The 13,937-nt window shown below is 33.2% G+C and overlaps 4 protein-coding genes across 7 annotated transcripts; 2 read left to right on the top strand and 2 right to left on the bottom strand.

The window, feature by feature from the left end:
* Positions 1–86: 86 nt before the first annotated feature.
* On the top strand, positions 87–2,609 carry LOC107266480 (methyltransferase-like protein 4). Of its 2 annotated transcripts, none has more exons than XM_025083722.1 (5): positions 87–911; positions 1,171–1,535; positions 1,680–1,854; positions 1,985–2,156; positions 2,302–2,609. In XM_025083722.1, exons 1-5 carry the CDS (start codon positions 663–665, stop codon positions 2,490–2,492), a joined length of 1,152 nt encoding a protein of 383 aa, XP_024939490.1. In that variant the 5' UTR covers positions 87–662; the 3' UTR covers positions 2,493–2,609. The 2 variants fall into 2 exon arrangements, with proteins under 2 accessions (XP_024939490.1, XP_024939491.1); XM_025083723.1 differs by having other exon boundaries at positions 2,280–2,427.
* Positions 2,610–2,744: 135 nt separating this feature from the next.
* LOC107266481 (UDP-glucose 4-epimerase) lies at positions 2,745–7,305 on the bottom strand. Of its 3 annotated transcripts, none has more exons than XM_015736998.2 (7): positions 5,621–6,023; positions 4,761–5,013; positions 4,491–4,604; positions 4,234–4,410; positions 3,659–3,839; positions 3,270–3,551; positions 2,745–3,155 (listed from the first exon to the last, which is right to left on the bottom strand). In XM_015736998.2, exons 2-7 carry the CDS (start codon positions 5,004–5,006, stop codon positions 3,076–3,078), a joined length of 1,080 nt encoding a protein of 359 aa, XP_015592484.1. In that variant the 5' UTR covers positions 5,007–5,013; positions 5,621–6,023; the 3' UTR covers positions 2,745–3,075. The 3 variants fall into 3 exon arrangements, with proteins under 3 accessions (XP_015592484.1, XP_015592485.1, XP_015592483.1); XM_015736997.2 differs by lacking the exon at positions 5,621–6,023 and adding an exon at positions 7,081–7,305 and having other exon boundaries at positions 2,748–3,155; XM_015736999.2 differs by lacking the exon at positions 5,621–6,023 and having other exon boundaries at positions 4,491–4,626; positions 4,761–4,888.
* Positions 7,306–7,528: 223 nt separating this feature from the next.
* On the bottom strand, positions 7,529–9,485 carry LOC107266483 (factor VIII intron 22 protein). Its single transcript, XM_015737001.2, has 7 exons — positions 9,259–9,485; positions 9,125–9,171; positions 8,731–8,933; positions 8,447–8,645; positions 8,266–8,374; positions 8,079–8,197; positions 7,529–7,991 (listed from the first exon to the last, which is right to left on the bottom strand). Exons 1-7 carry the CDS (start codon positions 9,345–9,347, stop codon positions 7,822–7,824), a joined length of 936 nt encoding a protein of 311 aa, XP_015592487.1. The 5' UTR covers positions 9,348–9,485; the 3' UTR covers positions 7,529–7,821.
* A 264-nt stretch (positions 9,486–9,749) lies between these two features.
* Positions 9,750–10,861, top strand: LOC107266485 (AP-2 complex subunit sigma). Its single transcript, XM_015737003.2, has 4 exons — positions 9,750–9,894; positions 10,108–10,257; positions 10,334–10,507; positions 10,585–10,861. Exons 1-4 carry the CDS (start codon positions 9,892–9,894, stop codon positions 10,684–10,686), a joined length of 429 nt encoding a protein of 142 aa, XP_015592489.1. The 5' UTR covers positions 9,750–9,891; the 3' UTR covers positions 10,687–10,861.
* Positions 10,862–13,937: the final 3,076 nt, after the last annotated feature.

Below are 13,937 nucleotides of genomic sequence, written 5' to 3'. Positions count from 1 at the left end.
ATTTGCAATCTTATCTTCACAACTAATTTTGTATACTTCCCAGGATTCTCTAAATTATTCAAGATAAACGAAATGTTTAAGCCTCTCTTTAACTGTATAATACATTGTCAGTTGTATCATTAAAGAGGCTTTACTTTGGAATAAAGTTGCACATATTAAGGGTTGTTATCCTGAATCAGGACTGACTGTATATTGTTCTATAATACGGGTTGCTACACGGCAGGCGTTGCCTATGTGCAAGTGATTATCGCGGAAAGTCTTTATTTCAATCATTATGTTGTGTGTACCGTACAGTAGGACAGGCAGACACTATTTATAATAAATATACTGAATCCGATATTTGTAACGTATTTCAAATTTAAAGTGCTAATTTGAGATTGCCTCATATGTTCGATCTACCGGTTGCTATAAAGACACGTATGTGATTTGTCCTTTAATTGTTTTCTCGAATTGACATAAGTATTGATTGTAATCAAAGAAAGTGTACGTGATGCTGATTTGTGATCAGCATATTGGTTAGATGTAAATCTATTTCTTTGTTGTAACAAGTTTTTTTTTATGTACTTGACGCCAGACTAGAGGATCATCTACGTTACTAGTCGGAAATTGTGTTGACAATGATGAACATTATTAAGTATTATTTGAATTGTGTATGATCAAATATGTGTTTAAAATATGCTGCTGCTGATGGTTGGATAATATCTCATTTAGATCATCTTGACAATAGTTATAAATATGTTCGAGAAGGTGATAAGATACTCAGTTTGAAATTCAATGAATTGTTATTTGATATAAATTCGCAATATTTACGGGGTAATCAAGTTGTTAATGATGACGAGGAAAGTGCAAGTAGTGGGAAAACAAGAAAAAGGAAAAGATCGAAACACTTTTCAGGCGAAGATATGGAACAAGTAAATTAACCTATATGTATATTTTTTGTTGAATACTTAATCTTATTTAATATTTGTTTTATATGTGTAATCGATTATTTGCAAAATTCCGTGAAATTAATTGAATCAATCCATTTGGCAATTTAACTGTAAATTATAAATAATAATATAAATGTTTAAATTTTATTTAATTCTTCAGTGTAGTAACTTACACTATGTTCTTATTATTTCGGAATAAATATAAGTTCCAAAGCTTTAATAGAATCTAATTACTCTACAGATGAATCCTATTAAAGAAGGATTGGCCAGAATTTTATCATCAGCAAAGGCAGAAGGATTGTTTCCAGATGAAATAGTTTATGATAACAACGAAGCAGCTCGTATGATATCACAAAAGTTTTATTCTGATACTGTTACTCATAACATAGAAAATTTACATGGGTGCAATAAAATGAACATGGCAATAATATCTGAAACTCAATCAGAGAAATATGTTTTCCCTGAACAATGTTATTTTTACTGCAATGACATAAAAAATATAGCAGAAAAAATGGAATTAAATAATCAATTTGATTTGATTTTATTGGATCCACCATGGTGGAATAAATCTATAAGAAGAAAGAAAAGAAAATATTCAGAATCTAGGTAAATTTTCAAAGTTGAATATAAGCATGTAAATGTTTATTTTTTAGGATAACTTTCTCTGAAATAGTAAGTATTATTTTTTGTTTTGAACATATATAATATTCATGTTTAGACAGTTATCTTACGCAATTTTGTAATAAACAGTTACAAAATGATGTATAACGAGGATCTGATCAAAATACCAATTGGAAAATTACTAAGTACAAATGGTGTAGTTGCTGTATGGTGCACAAATGCTCCCAGTCATTTACGCAGTATCTCAAATGATATGTTCCCAGCATGGGGCGTTAAATTTCAAGCAAAGTGGTATTGGGTTAAAGTAAGTTAATGTGACTTGGTTACATATGTTCTTTTTAGCAAGAACGAATGGTTCCATAATTTTTAGTAATGATCATATTATGCCAATTGCAAAATATAATTATTCTCAATGAAAATTGAATATATTTTAGGTAACTAGATCAGGGAAACCAGTTTGTGATTTTAATCCAATGCCAGCAAAACAGCCTTATGAACTATTAATATTAGGAGCAGCTTCTTCTAATAATGAAATTAAAATTCCTGATGGTAAATTACTTGTTAGCATTCCCAGTGCAGTTCATTCACACAAGCCACCCATAACAGGTACATCTGTGTAAATTAAATAGTATGAACAATGTGTATGATGATGTTTTAATACAACTTTATCTTCTAATATTAAAAAAACTAGAGTAATGTTATATCATCTGTATTTTTTGTCTGTTTTGGATTGCTGATGTACTGCATTTAGACCTAATAGCATCATATCTTCCGGATAACCCAAAATGCTTAGAACTATTTGCACGGTATTTACTTCCTGGATGGACGAGCTGGGGGCTTGAGGTATTGAAATTTCAACATTTGTCTTTATACAGAATTCATGAATCAACAATACAAGATAATAAAAATATAAGCACAGAAAATACTGAGAACAAAAGATAATCAGCTCGACAAACAAAAGAAGAAATTGATATGCATTGTAATTCTCATTTGATTTACATGATTGTATCATCCGTTGAAATAAACAAATAAATTTAAAATTATTACAACACACCATTACACCTGCAGTATTTATAAACCTGTTAATGCATTAATCCGTGTCTTTCTTTTTCCATAAGTAAGAAAATGCAATTTTTTACACTCATCCACCTATTCTAAGTTTATAAGAGATTAAATATTATAAAAAAAAATAATTTCTGTGAGTTCTCCAATGATTATATTTCCCGTACAAAAGTCAAATAATGGCTACGTTTCCTCTGCCACTGGTACAATTTTGATTTTACATTCATTATTAAATTGCTACATATTGTTACTACAATTTCATTACTTCACAAACTGTATACTATTCAAAATTCTTACATAAATGATAAATCGAGTTTATCGTTTGTTTTAAATTGTTTATCTCAGTTTCATAATGAAAAAAAAAGATATGAATCTATTGACATTTCTTATCACTAAACTATTAAAATCTGCAGTACTGTTTAAGGAAAAATTCAACAAGTGAACCACCTACATTATTTACGTATCATTTCTTTGTCGTACCATTTTGTAACGAACTGCGATATCCATGAGGATTAGTAGACTGCCACCTCCAAAAGTCTTTACCTGTAATCAAAATTTTTACCACTTTCAGAGCTCATCTTATGGCATACATAATATATAAACTGACTTATAAATTTATCTTCAATCATATACAAACAACTTCATTTAATAACTTACACATTTGGTTGACATCGTATTTAGATTGCCATCCCAATTCTTTTCGGGCTAAACTTGTATCGGCGTACATAGAGACAATATCACCATCTCGTCTATCTTGTATGACATAGGGTACCTTTGTACCAGTTACTTTTTCAAAGGTTTTAATTAACTCCAGAACGGAAACTCCTTTTCCAGTTCCCAAGTTATAAATCTTTAGCCTGACATGTTGCTTCCTTAAAGCATCTAAAGCTGACACATGACCAGATGCAAGATCCATTACATGAATATAATCTCGAATTCCTGCAGATAAAAACATACCGATGCTCTTGATCTATTTATATACATGTACAGAGTATTAAAATAATTATTAATTAATGGATATCAGATCATTACAAAATTCAACGCACCTGTACCATCCTTTGTAGGATAATCACCACCGAAAATCGTTAATTCAGATTTATGACCTACAGCTACTTGCGCGATATACGGCATTAAATTGGTAAATGGTTTAGTGGGATCTTCTCCAATTAAACCACTGATATGTGCACCAACTGGATTGAAATATCTCAGTACGATAATATTCCATTTCTGTGAAAAAAAGATTATGATTATGTTATACCAAGGATATAAAATAATTTTACACTTATCCTAAAAGTCTATATAAGAGGACTATAGTTAATTATAGACGTTTTCACTCTGAAGCATTATCATATTTAACAGGTGCACTGCTGACCTGTACAATGCAAATGCTCTGAGTATTTAGAATTATTTGAAAGCGACTTTTATTACTTCGCTTCACCTGAGCGATCGCCTTTTGTTTAGCGGCCATCAATTATTCAAGGATATATAGAAATATTAATAATGAAAAACGTTGATTAGTTTTTATTATTATATACTTGACCCCCATAAATCTTGATATCCTGATTACCTGTAATGTCAGCTAATTTTTAATCTTTTGCGAAGTACTAATAAATTATTTTACCTCCTCAGCTCTTGATATATCTTTGAGCATTTCTTCAATGAAATATTTCGTTCGTCCGTAGACGTTTGTTATATTTCCGGTAGGATGATTTTCCTTAATCGGGAGATGAGCTGGTTCTCCGTAAACAGTGCAGGAGCTACTAAAGACCAATTGGAAGCATCCAGCGGCCTTCATCACCTAAAAATTGAAGGAACAAAATTTTTAAAAGTATTTCGGTCATTGACAAAATTTTTAGAATATTGCTGTTTGATATTTACCTCAAGTAAATTAATAGCACCAATAATGTTGTTCCGATAGTAGTGAAGTGGTATTTGCATAGATTCTCCTACTGCCTTTATCGCCGCAAAGTGTATTACGCAATGTATCTTGTGCTAGAACGTTAGATATTATTTCCTATATCATGTAAATCAAAATAATTATTATAATACAAGCATTCAAAAGTATTGTATATGTATATAATAAAAATAGATTTAAACTAGTATAGAATCATATATAATATTGTCATTCGAAAAACGAATGTTCGATACCTTGTTAAAAATTTCTTCAAGTTTTTCCCGATCGATTAAATCGCAATTATAAAATGTAACTTTTTTCCCTGTAATCTGCTCCACTCTCTTGAGAGCTGCGGATTCTCCATTCTTTCCGGTAACGCTGTTAGTAAAATTATCAATAGCCACAACTTCGTATCCGCTTTCGAGAAGTTCGACTACACAGTGACTTCCAATATATCCAGCACCGCCCGTGACAAAAATGGTTTTCCATTCTTCAGGCATTGCAATACTGAAATGTTAGATTATTAGTCAATACTTCTACTAATATTTAAAAAGTTGCAAGAGAATAAGAATTTTTGTTTAACATTTGAATTTAAGTTACGTTACGTTTTATTAAGTTACGTTTTAATATCATTTTGTTGCGGACTTCATATACGCAAAATTACACCTAAACTGCAAACATGTTCGTAGACTCGATAAAATAGAATTTAAAGAATTACATTTTTGCACCAAACACAGTATTATCTTTATAGAACAGCGAATTTGTCAAATGGTAACGACGCATGCAAGACTGAAAATGCATAAACTCAGAATCTATAGCCGCAAAAGTATTCGTGTAATGTAGATCACATATGACGTCACGTCTTTTTTGCTGTTACTATATAGAAATTTTCTATTTGGATTGATGTTTGATATCTGTGAAAGAGTTTCAAAAACAAACATTAAATATAATAAATTGCTGTGATAGGTAAGTCATATTTGGAATCATTGTTCTATTGGAAATACGTATATATGTACAGGATCTAAATTATACGGAGAGCTACATAAAGCTTACTAGAGAATCCATTGTTCTCGATTTATTAAAAAAGATGAACTCGTGGACCGATTATACATACATACGGTTTTCGTCTTGCTTGATTGTATCCAATTTGTTAAAGTGTTCTGCGAATAGTATGTGGATGAACTTTTTTCTTCAAGGTTTGTTTTAATTCCGAAACTGTTGCAGAAACACTTATTAGAGGAGTTTTTTGCACTAACTGCATCACGAATCGTTGTTCACGTTCCGTTAATTTTTTTTGACGAGCGCTTCTACGCTTATTTTCTAACATATTCCCTCTTTTAAAATGTGTATAACCGACTGTACAGTCGATCAACTTCGACCAACAATTTTCGATATTTCCCCATATGACTTATTTTGTCTAAACAGATCAAGGATTTGTTTTCTTTCACTGATCGTAGTTTCTTTCCCTTTCCTGCGATCCATCACGCTTAACAATACGATAGCAACTGACGCTGCGATGCGGGTTAGTACATCGTACACGTTAAGCAAACGTATGTTCTGTGTAAGTTCGACGCATTTTCGTTTCGCTTTTGCGTCTATTCACGAAGATCACCGCTGTAAGAATACTTTCGTGACTGTAAGTTTCTGAGTTTGTAGAGTTTTCAGTGTTATGTTTCTGTACGCGTGATTTCTTACATCATATGTATATCACTTGTAAATTTTACTGTCCAGTAAAGATAAATACTATGTTTAGTGCTTTGTTTGTTGCAAAAATATGTATATTTCTACAAATTTAATTTTGTCCAATGTACTAATACTTTTGCGGTTTATGGGATTAAGACTTAATATCAAATTACTTTCACTACGTAATACGGGATTTGTATAACTTCATGTACACTCTTACCACACGTAATATGAATGGACCTTAACACTAAACTTGTTCTACATAGACAAACATGTCAAGGTCAGCAAGTTACATGAATATATATTTGATTTTACGGTGATTCCCATCGAATACTTATCAATACCGAGAAAAATGATGGCATCTATGAATTTTGTAAAAAATAAGAGAACGAAGGTCTCGCTGAGATTGACCAATCATTAATGATGCTCATTCTGAGTCTTTACATCAACCATTTGAATGTTAGTTTAAGGCCCAAGTTTTGAACGTTTTATCATACATACTTTCAACACGTTCGACACTTCATGAGTTTCATGACTGCTTGGCGATACGTGCGGTCGCGCCTAACGGTATATTCGCAACCGTGTTTTTTCCGTTAAGCGTATTAGCACGAAATTCTATGAAATAACTGAATCCAGTTGCCATAATCATATAACATTATTATTACTAAGCGGCTTCAAATATATTTTATACGTTTAGAAATAATTCTACTATGCCAATGATTTTGCAAAATGAATATTAAAACACAGTGAATTAAAATAAGGTTCACAATAAATTCTGCAGGGGTAATGAACTCCATTATGGTTTAAATCAGAAATCGTCAAAGTCGTCGGAAAAAGACCGGTGACTCCTACTCTTTCGGCTTTATATGTTTAATAATTTTTTGTACTTACTTGGTTGATCAATCTGACGATTAACTTCTTATAATAATTATGGAGCACACCAAGCTTCGATAGTTTAAACAGAATATCGTTAGTCTGTTTTATTTGAGTACACTGTTCTTAGAAGCTGAAAGTTATCTTGCTCACTTGGTTCTCAATAACCCGTTGCTGCTAAACCCTGTCTGTATCCTTAACACATATCACCACGTCGCTAACTAGTACCTGACTGACCAACAAGTGGAATTCAGTGGAATTCCGTTGGTCGAACCTTCCTTTCAGTTGCGCTCCCCACTTTTCTCATTTACTTACTAGCATCTCCGTCCCGTTCTTGGAATCTTCTGCCGTCCCTACTCTTTTATACAATTCCTACGAATCACTCTGGTAGCCGCACTTTATTCTTACTAAACAACGTATCTTTGTTGTGTGCATTAAACACAATTTATATTTAGTCTAATGTATGATTAATAATATTAATTTTTTATTGTTATGAAGTATTTTTTATCAGCTCAGGTACAAATAAATACTTAGTCCTTTGAGGAGAAAATCTATGAGAAAATGAAATAATATGCTTATTTTATACTTTATATTTTATGATTTAATATTATTCATTCGTTCACAACGTACTTCTGCACAACACGCGATAATTTTATATCATTTATAGAACCCATAGCTTCTTTGTATATTGTACGAGTAACAGTGTTAAACATTTAATAAAAAGGATAAACCATAAAATGATTAATCTTATTATATAGTTCATCTGGTTGTCATAATTTGTATGAGCTTTCGTAACAATTCCTTTTGTTGGGTATCCAAATATATCCAGAGGTCACCCTCTAATTCCAAAAGCGCTTGGCAATCATTTGATTGACATGCCAATACTAAAGATTGTAATAGCAAAACTTCATCTTCGCACATCCCTGGACCTATAAACAGAACAAACATATTAAAATGTAACATATGTATAGATGTATAGGAAAGAACATTTATATCTTTATAGTCATGTGACATACCAGCACTTATACCATCCTCAATCCAAGCGTATTTTTCTAAAACTTGTGCTAAAGAAGGTGGAATTCTTTGAGGTGTAGGCTGAAGTATCAGTAGCAACAGTACCCTGGTTACTTCACATCTAAAGACAAATTTGCTACATATAAAAACCATTTAATGTATTATATCATCTTATTATGTTATAGATACCTGTGTAAAACAACAACATAATTGCCTGTAGAAACATTTGCAATACCAATATTGTTATCGATCACCTCAACAAATGCATTAAGAGCTTGTAAAGCAGCTACATAATCATCTAAGAAAGTAAACAAGAATGAAAATTATATATATTTGCAGTACTTGGGAACAGTGTTCAATATATATTTACCTTGTTTAATGAAGTATGAAACTAATGTGTCAATAACTTTAGGAAAAGGATGCATACTAATAGCTTTTTTTAAATGTTGCACCCCTGCTGTACTTGGACCTGAAGCTGCTGCTAATTCCATAGCCAAACTGACAGACATAATGCCAAATCCTAATTGGCTGTTACGTGCGGCAGAATGACCAAAACAACTTACTGCAGCCTAGAATGTATATGCAGAATGGTGATTTACTTTAATGATCTTATATTAAAAAATTTGGTCAACATTGATATCACTTAATACCTACTTGGAAGTTTTCTCGACCAATCGATGAACATCCAATATCCTCATCTTTCTTTTCAGCTATGAGGAATTGTCTTCCTGCTTTTGTTAAAAAATTTGTTTCAGCAATATTATTACCCAGTGTTGCTTGACATCGTGCTGCTGCTAGCCAGCAGAATCCTGCATAAGGCCACAATTCCTTTTGCTCACATTGCGTCCCCAGTGCAGCTAAAGAGTGATATTAGAATTACAAAATCATAAATTATTTCATTTAGAACTGCAATTATATTTCATAACAACAGTGATAATGTTTAAAAGAAACATGAATAATTTAAATGGTTTCAAAAGAACGATTATAATATTTACCATTACAATGTTATACATTAAAAAAATCAAAAATATAAAACTCCATATATTACCAAATTGTTCACTGGCTTCGGTAACATTGGGCTTTCGTAAAAATCGTCTAAAATATATAATACAATATATTAGACTTTATACGAGTCTTGATTATTCAGATCGAAAGAGTAGTCAATATTAATTGTTAACGTACTTTTTTAATTTGTTGGATATGGTACGATAGGTATTTAATATTTCATTTGATTCTTTACTTTGTGGAATATTATAATCAGCATCAGCCATAGTGAAAACATAAAGCTCAGTCTACACCGTCTACACAGTTCATGACACAACTACACGGTTGCGTTCGAAGGCGTTTGCCCGCATTTAAAGGCTGTTCTTACGACTTCATCTCTCACATAAAAATACTCTAAATCCTCTAAAATTTTATTTGAATCGCTCATCGTAAACTAATTTCATACTTTTAATTAAATTCAAATATTTTTGTGATATACAGATTTTAGCGCTTTATTTTCCAATATAAATTGACTAAAATTTTCATGCTGTCTAAGAAATAAACAGATAAAAGAAAAAACACTTAAATTTTATCACTTTATATATTTATAATACAAATTGTTTAGCTATTGAATTTCGTATATGTATGCATATTTGAATATAATCAATCGCTTTCTAATATTATGAACAACACTTAAGCCATTCATATACATATATGACTGTGGGCGCATGCGTAAAAGTTATCGTAGATCAAGAGGGCGGATGTTCACAAGATATTAACTCTATAAGAAAAGATTTTCGTGTTTATTGTGACTGCTGAGATTTGCACAGAATGGCAAGTATTTGACAAGTGTAATAGGTGACCATTTATTGTTACTTTCTTGAGAGACACAAAATATCCACACTTATTCGTGATAAAATTGCAAAACTTTTTCTTTCATTTTTGCCAACTGTCATTCGGCATTGTAATTGTCATTTTGTCAAGTAATAACTAAGCGCAAGCAGAATGAAGTACACGTATAATGATACTGATAATATTTATTTATAGATACGATTCATCTTAATTCAAAACAGAGCAGGAAAGACTCGTCTTGCAAAGTGGTATATGAACTTTGATGATGACGAGAAACAGAAATTAATAGAAGAGGTGCATGCTGTGGTAACAGTTAGAGATGCCAAGCACACCAATTTTGTTGAGGTTTGTGTAACGGAGAAATATTAAATAGTATTAAATAATCATTTGATAATGTGTTGCTAACTATTTTTTATTGCAGTTTCGTAATTTCAAAATTGTCTACAGGCGGTATGCTGGACTATATTTTTGTATTTGTGTTGATGTGAATGACAATAATCTTTGTTATTTAGAAGCAATTCACAATTTTGTTGAAGTATTAAACGAGTACTTCCACAATGTTTGCGAACTGGACTTGGTCTTCAACTTTTACAAGGTTTGTTTTGTCTATATCAATATAATAAGAAGGAATACATTGATAGTGTTTCACAATATTTTAAACATTTCTTTCAGGTGTATACTGTAGTCGATGAGATGTTTCTAGCTGGGGAAATTAGGGAGACCAGTCAGACCAAAGTACTCAAACAATTACTTATGCTCAATTCCTTAGAGTAATACTGCCAAATAATTTCATTCCAATAGAAAACCCTCGGCTCTCACGATCTTCAAAATAAATTTACATTTTGCAGTTTTTGTCTTGAATGTACATATAATACTCATAAGAATATCATGGTAATGTATTTATTTGGACGTAAGAAAAAATAAATGTTAACGAATATGCTACCGTAAACTTATAAGATAAATCTCATCACTTCAGATACAGCATCATATTAGATTCTGTTATCCATAACACAATCTACTCGGTATCACATGGTAACTTCAATCTATTTGCAGTACCAACTTAGTGCAGAGATGGCAGCACCATTAACACTAAAGCAAAGCTTGAGAATTAGCTGTTGAAACAGATCCTGGCAGTCACGAATAGTAAAAAAATGTTTCCATAATATTAATTATAAAATATCCCAATCTTTATACCACTACGAAAATAATACAACCTCGTGAAAATTTGATAAAATTAAATGGTATCGCAATTTCCGTATGGTTTATCTTGGTGCAAAAATTACAACTTGGACCATAATTTTAATAAAAGGATTTTTCATTTGCTATTTGTCATTCGACTTGCATAATTCAGAAAGATCAAACAGACTTATTGTAAGGTATTAAATTCAAAGAATCATTAAATTTATTAAATTAAACCAACATTCCTAATTATAATGTCTCAACAGTGATTTTTCTTTTGATTAGATACATCTGCATATCACTTTTGGTAAAAAAATAAATATTAAGTGCCACCTCACACAAATGAAAATACGCGGGTTGAATTTGATACGTGAAAGCCTGAACCTGTAGAGTAGGGGAACTGAAGAAAAAAGGGCGTAGCGACTAGGAACGAGTTGCAATAAAACCGTAACACGCCTACACACGGCCAATAACGTGGCGCCATGCAACGGATCTTTAATTAAATCAACCAACAGTTTGCAAACTAAACAAAACTCAGTGTTTTCCTTTATAAAATGGAGAGCAACCGCATAACGGATAAGCGTAAGAAATTGGGTATGTACAAAAATAACTACTTTTCCATCGACTGAGAACAAGGAGATTGTACTGTGCTAGCACAAGAAACAATGAGTTACAGATGTATAAACTGGGAATTAAAAATCCTATAGAAACGCATGATTTCTCTCTATGTCTTTTTAGCATTGAATTTAATAAATCTCTATCTCTTTTTATCACACGTTTAACCAGAGATCTAAGACACAATTTCATTCATTAACCATTAATCATAACTAAAATGCACGTCAATTCCCATAGACTCCATTGTCACCAGTTTCCGCAACTGAGAACAATGATAACCTAACCTTATTGTACATATGACGGACAAGATAACCATATCCCAAATATCCTTGAGTTATTTTCATTGATACCACAAAATGTAAACAATCTCGTTACGCGTCATTGAAATTCGCGAATCACAAAAAACTCTAATTTGCACACGAGCAAGCTATATTCGGGCCACGACATCGGTTCCACTTTGAGAGGACTTATTTAGATATTGGTTCGTAAAGGGATGGCCCTTCAAAGTAGAGCTGAAATCACGGCCCGACTATAGAAAACATTAAAGGCAGATACTCCAAGTATATAGTGAGTTTATCGCGTGCTTATCTTCACTATCATTGAAGATATATTCAAACGAGGACGAAGGCTATGAAGGGACGAAAGTCATCGATAAACGTCTCTAATATTAATTCGTCCGCTGGTGAACTTATCGCTGCTTGGATAGCCACCCATACAGCAGAAAACATTGATATACGTTTCAGAAACATTGCCGAAACGTATCAATGTACACGTTAAGTTTCATGAATGTGTCTAAAACGTATCTGAATGTTTTCTGTTGTACAGGCAGTGACGTTATTGCAGCGTCTCATTACTTACAGACAGATGGATAAAGTGTCCTCGAAGTCAGAATTGCTTACCTAGAAGATTGAAGATAAATAAAAACGTTAAAAGTTAAAAATTTAACGTGTATAACATATTGCATAGGGAACAGGGTTATCAAGAGGTTATCGCACGAGAGTAGGGAGCTTGTAGTGGCGGCGACCCCTGCAACTGATATCGCGCGTCGCTTCGCCTCGATACGCCTCTCTTGTGTTCTCTCATAATATCTGCTACACGGGATTCCTCGTGTAAATATATAATACAAATTATTTTCGTCTGCTTCCACGGAAATGAGACACGGCAAGTAAAGTGCAGCGCCTTTAATTTACATAATAGCAGAAACCACAAACGAAGATCAAAATGGCCGTTTGTCCGATTCATCCATATTTCTATTTCCCCCGCGAGCAGGACCAAGTAAGGAAAAGAAATGATTTGATTAATCAGGAAATACAAATTTATCGTTTATAACCTATAAATCTACATGCCGTCGAAGTGCCCACATATAAAAAAATCCCTGACAATATTTTTCGTGACACAAGATGGCGTCTCTCTCTGTCTTACAGTCAGGCATCTTTATGTACCTATAGGATTCCCTCGGTAACTTCGGATGGACATATGCGTAGGTGCGTGTGGCAAAGTCACACAAGGGTAAGAGAGGAAGGATAGGGCGGGCCGCGTAATTAAGAACGTCTTGAGTTGTCCTCTCTGTTCAGGGTACAAATAGCCTTGCGACCCCAGTTCGCGTCGGCGCCTCTCATGTATCCTCCTCGAGGAACGGCATTCACGGAGCACATGCTTTATGCGCTGTGCCACCGATGCCCGATGGCGCGATGGTTTTAATCTATTTCTTTTTCTTCTGCGGAGCCGCAGTCGAAGGAAGCGGGAAGACGGTCGTCGGGCGGCGGGTATGAGAAGAGACGAAACGACGGCGCAGAGACACATTAGCTGTATTCCAAGTTTGCATGGCGGAACGCCCCTGCTAGCTAAGCTTGCTAGTAGCTCGCGCACTCTTCTCTGTGTGCCATCTTGCTCTTCTGCCTTAAGATATTATATAGAACATCCCTTTCTCCTCTCGTACCCTCATGTACTTTCTTCTTATGTTACCTACCCGGAGTTCTTCCTAATTTTTTTTCTTTTTTTCTCTCTTTCCCTCTGTACGTTCACGTTTTACTCCTTGGTAGCTGAGCGCATCTGCTGGGCTAGGTGCAAATCGAGGCGGGATGCCGTAGAAAGATTTATGCTTTTTCTTCCTTTTCTCTTATACTTTTGACATTATTTTCTTTTACTATAGGGTGACTCTTTGTTCTATGAAGATAAGGGAAATCGCGGTTTGAAATCGATTAATAATCGTTTTATAATAAAGGGAGTAT

This window comes from Cephus cinctus, unplaced genomic scaffold, assembly GCF_000341935.2.
Source record: "Cephus cinctus unplaced genomic scaffold, Ccin1 Ccin1_scaffold0318, whole genome shotgun sequence".
Lineage (NCBI taxonomy): Eukaryota > Metazoa > Arthropoda > Insecta > Hymenoptera > Cephidae > Cephus > Cephus cinctus.
Note: the sequence above shows the minus strand (reverse complement) of the source record. Positions and strands in the feature narration are given on the sequence as shown.

Coding starts and splice junctions, on each gene's coding strand:
- LOC107266480 (XM_025083722.1), top strand. CDS start 663: ATGTGTTTAAAATATGCTGCTGCTGATGGTTGGATAATATCTCATTTA. Junction 912..1,170: donor CAGGCGAAGATATGGAACAA/GTAAATTAACCT, acceptor ATTACTCTACAG/ATGAATCCTATTAAAGAAGG. Junction 2,157..2,301: donor ACACAAGCCACCCATAACAG/GTACATCTGTGT, acceptor TACTGCATTTAG/ACCTAATAGCATCATATCTT.
- LOC107266481 (XM_015736997.2), bottom strand. CDS start 5,006: ATGCCTGAAGAATGGAAAACCATTTTTGTCACGGGCGGTGCTGGATAT. Junction 3,840..4,233: donor ATATATCAAGAGCTGAGGAG/GTAAAATAATTT, acceptor TTTTTTTCACAG/AAATGGAATATTATCGTACT. Junction 3,552..3,658: donor TCCTACAAAGGATGGTACAG/GTGCGTTGAATT, acceptor TTTTATCTGCAG/GAATTCGAGATTATATTCAT.
- LOC107266483 (XM_015737001.2), bottom strand. CDS start 9,347: ATGGCTGATGCTGATTATAATATTCCACAAAGTAAAGAATCAAATGAA. Junction 8,934..9,124: donor CGAAGCCAGTGAACAATTTG/GTAATATATGGA, acceptor ATCACTCTTTAG/CTGCACTGGGGACGCAATGT. Junction 7,992..8,078: donor TGAGGATGGTATAAGTGCTG/GTATGTCACATG, acceptor TTCTGTTTATAG/GTCCAGGGATGTGCGAAGAT.
- LOC107266485 (XM_015737003.2), top strand. Junction 10,258..10,333: donor AGCACACCAATTTTGTTGAG/GTTTGTGTAACG, acceptor TTTTTATTGCAG/TTTCGTAATTTCAAAATTGT. Junction 10,508..10,584: donor TGGTCTTCAACTTTTACAAG/GTTTGTTTTGTC, acceptor CATTTCTTTCAG/GTGTATACTGTAGTCGATGA.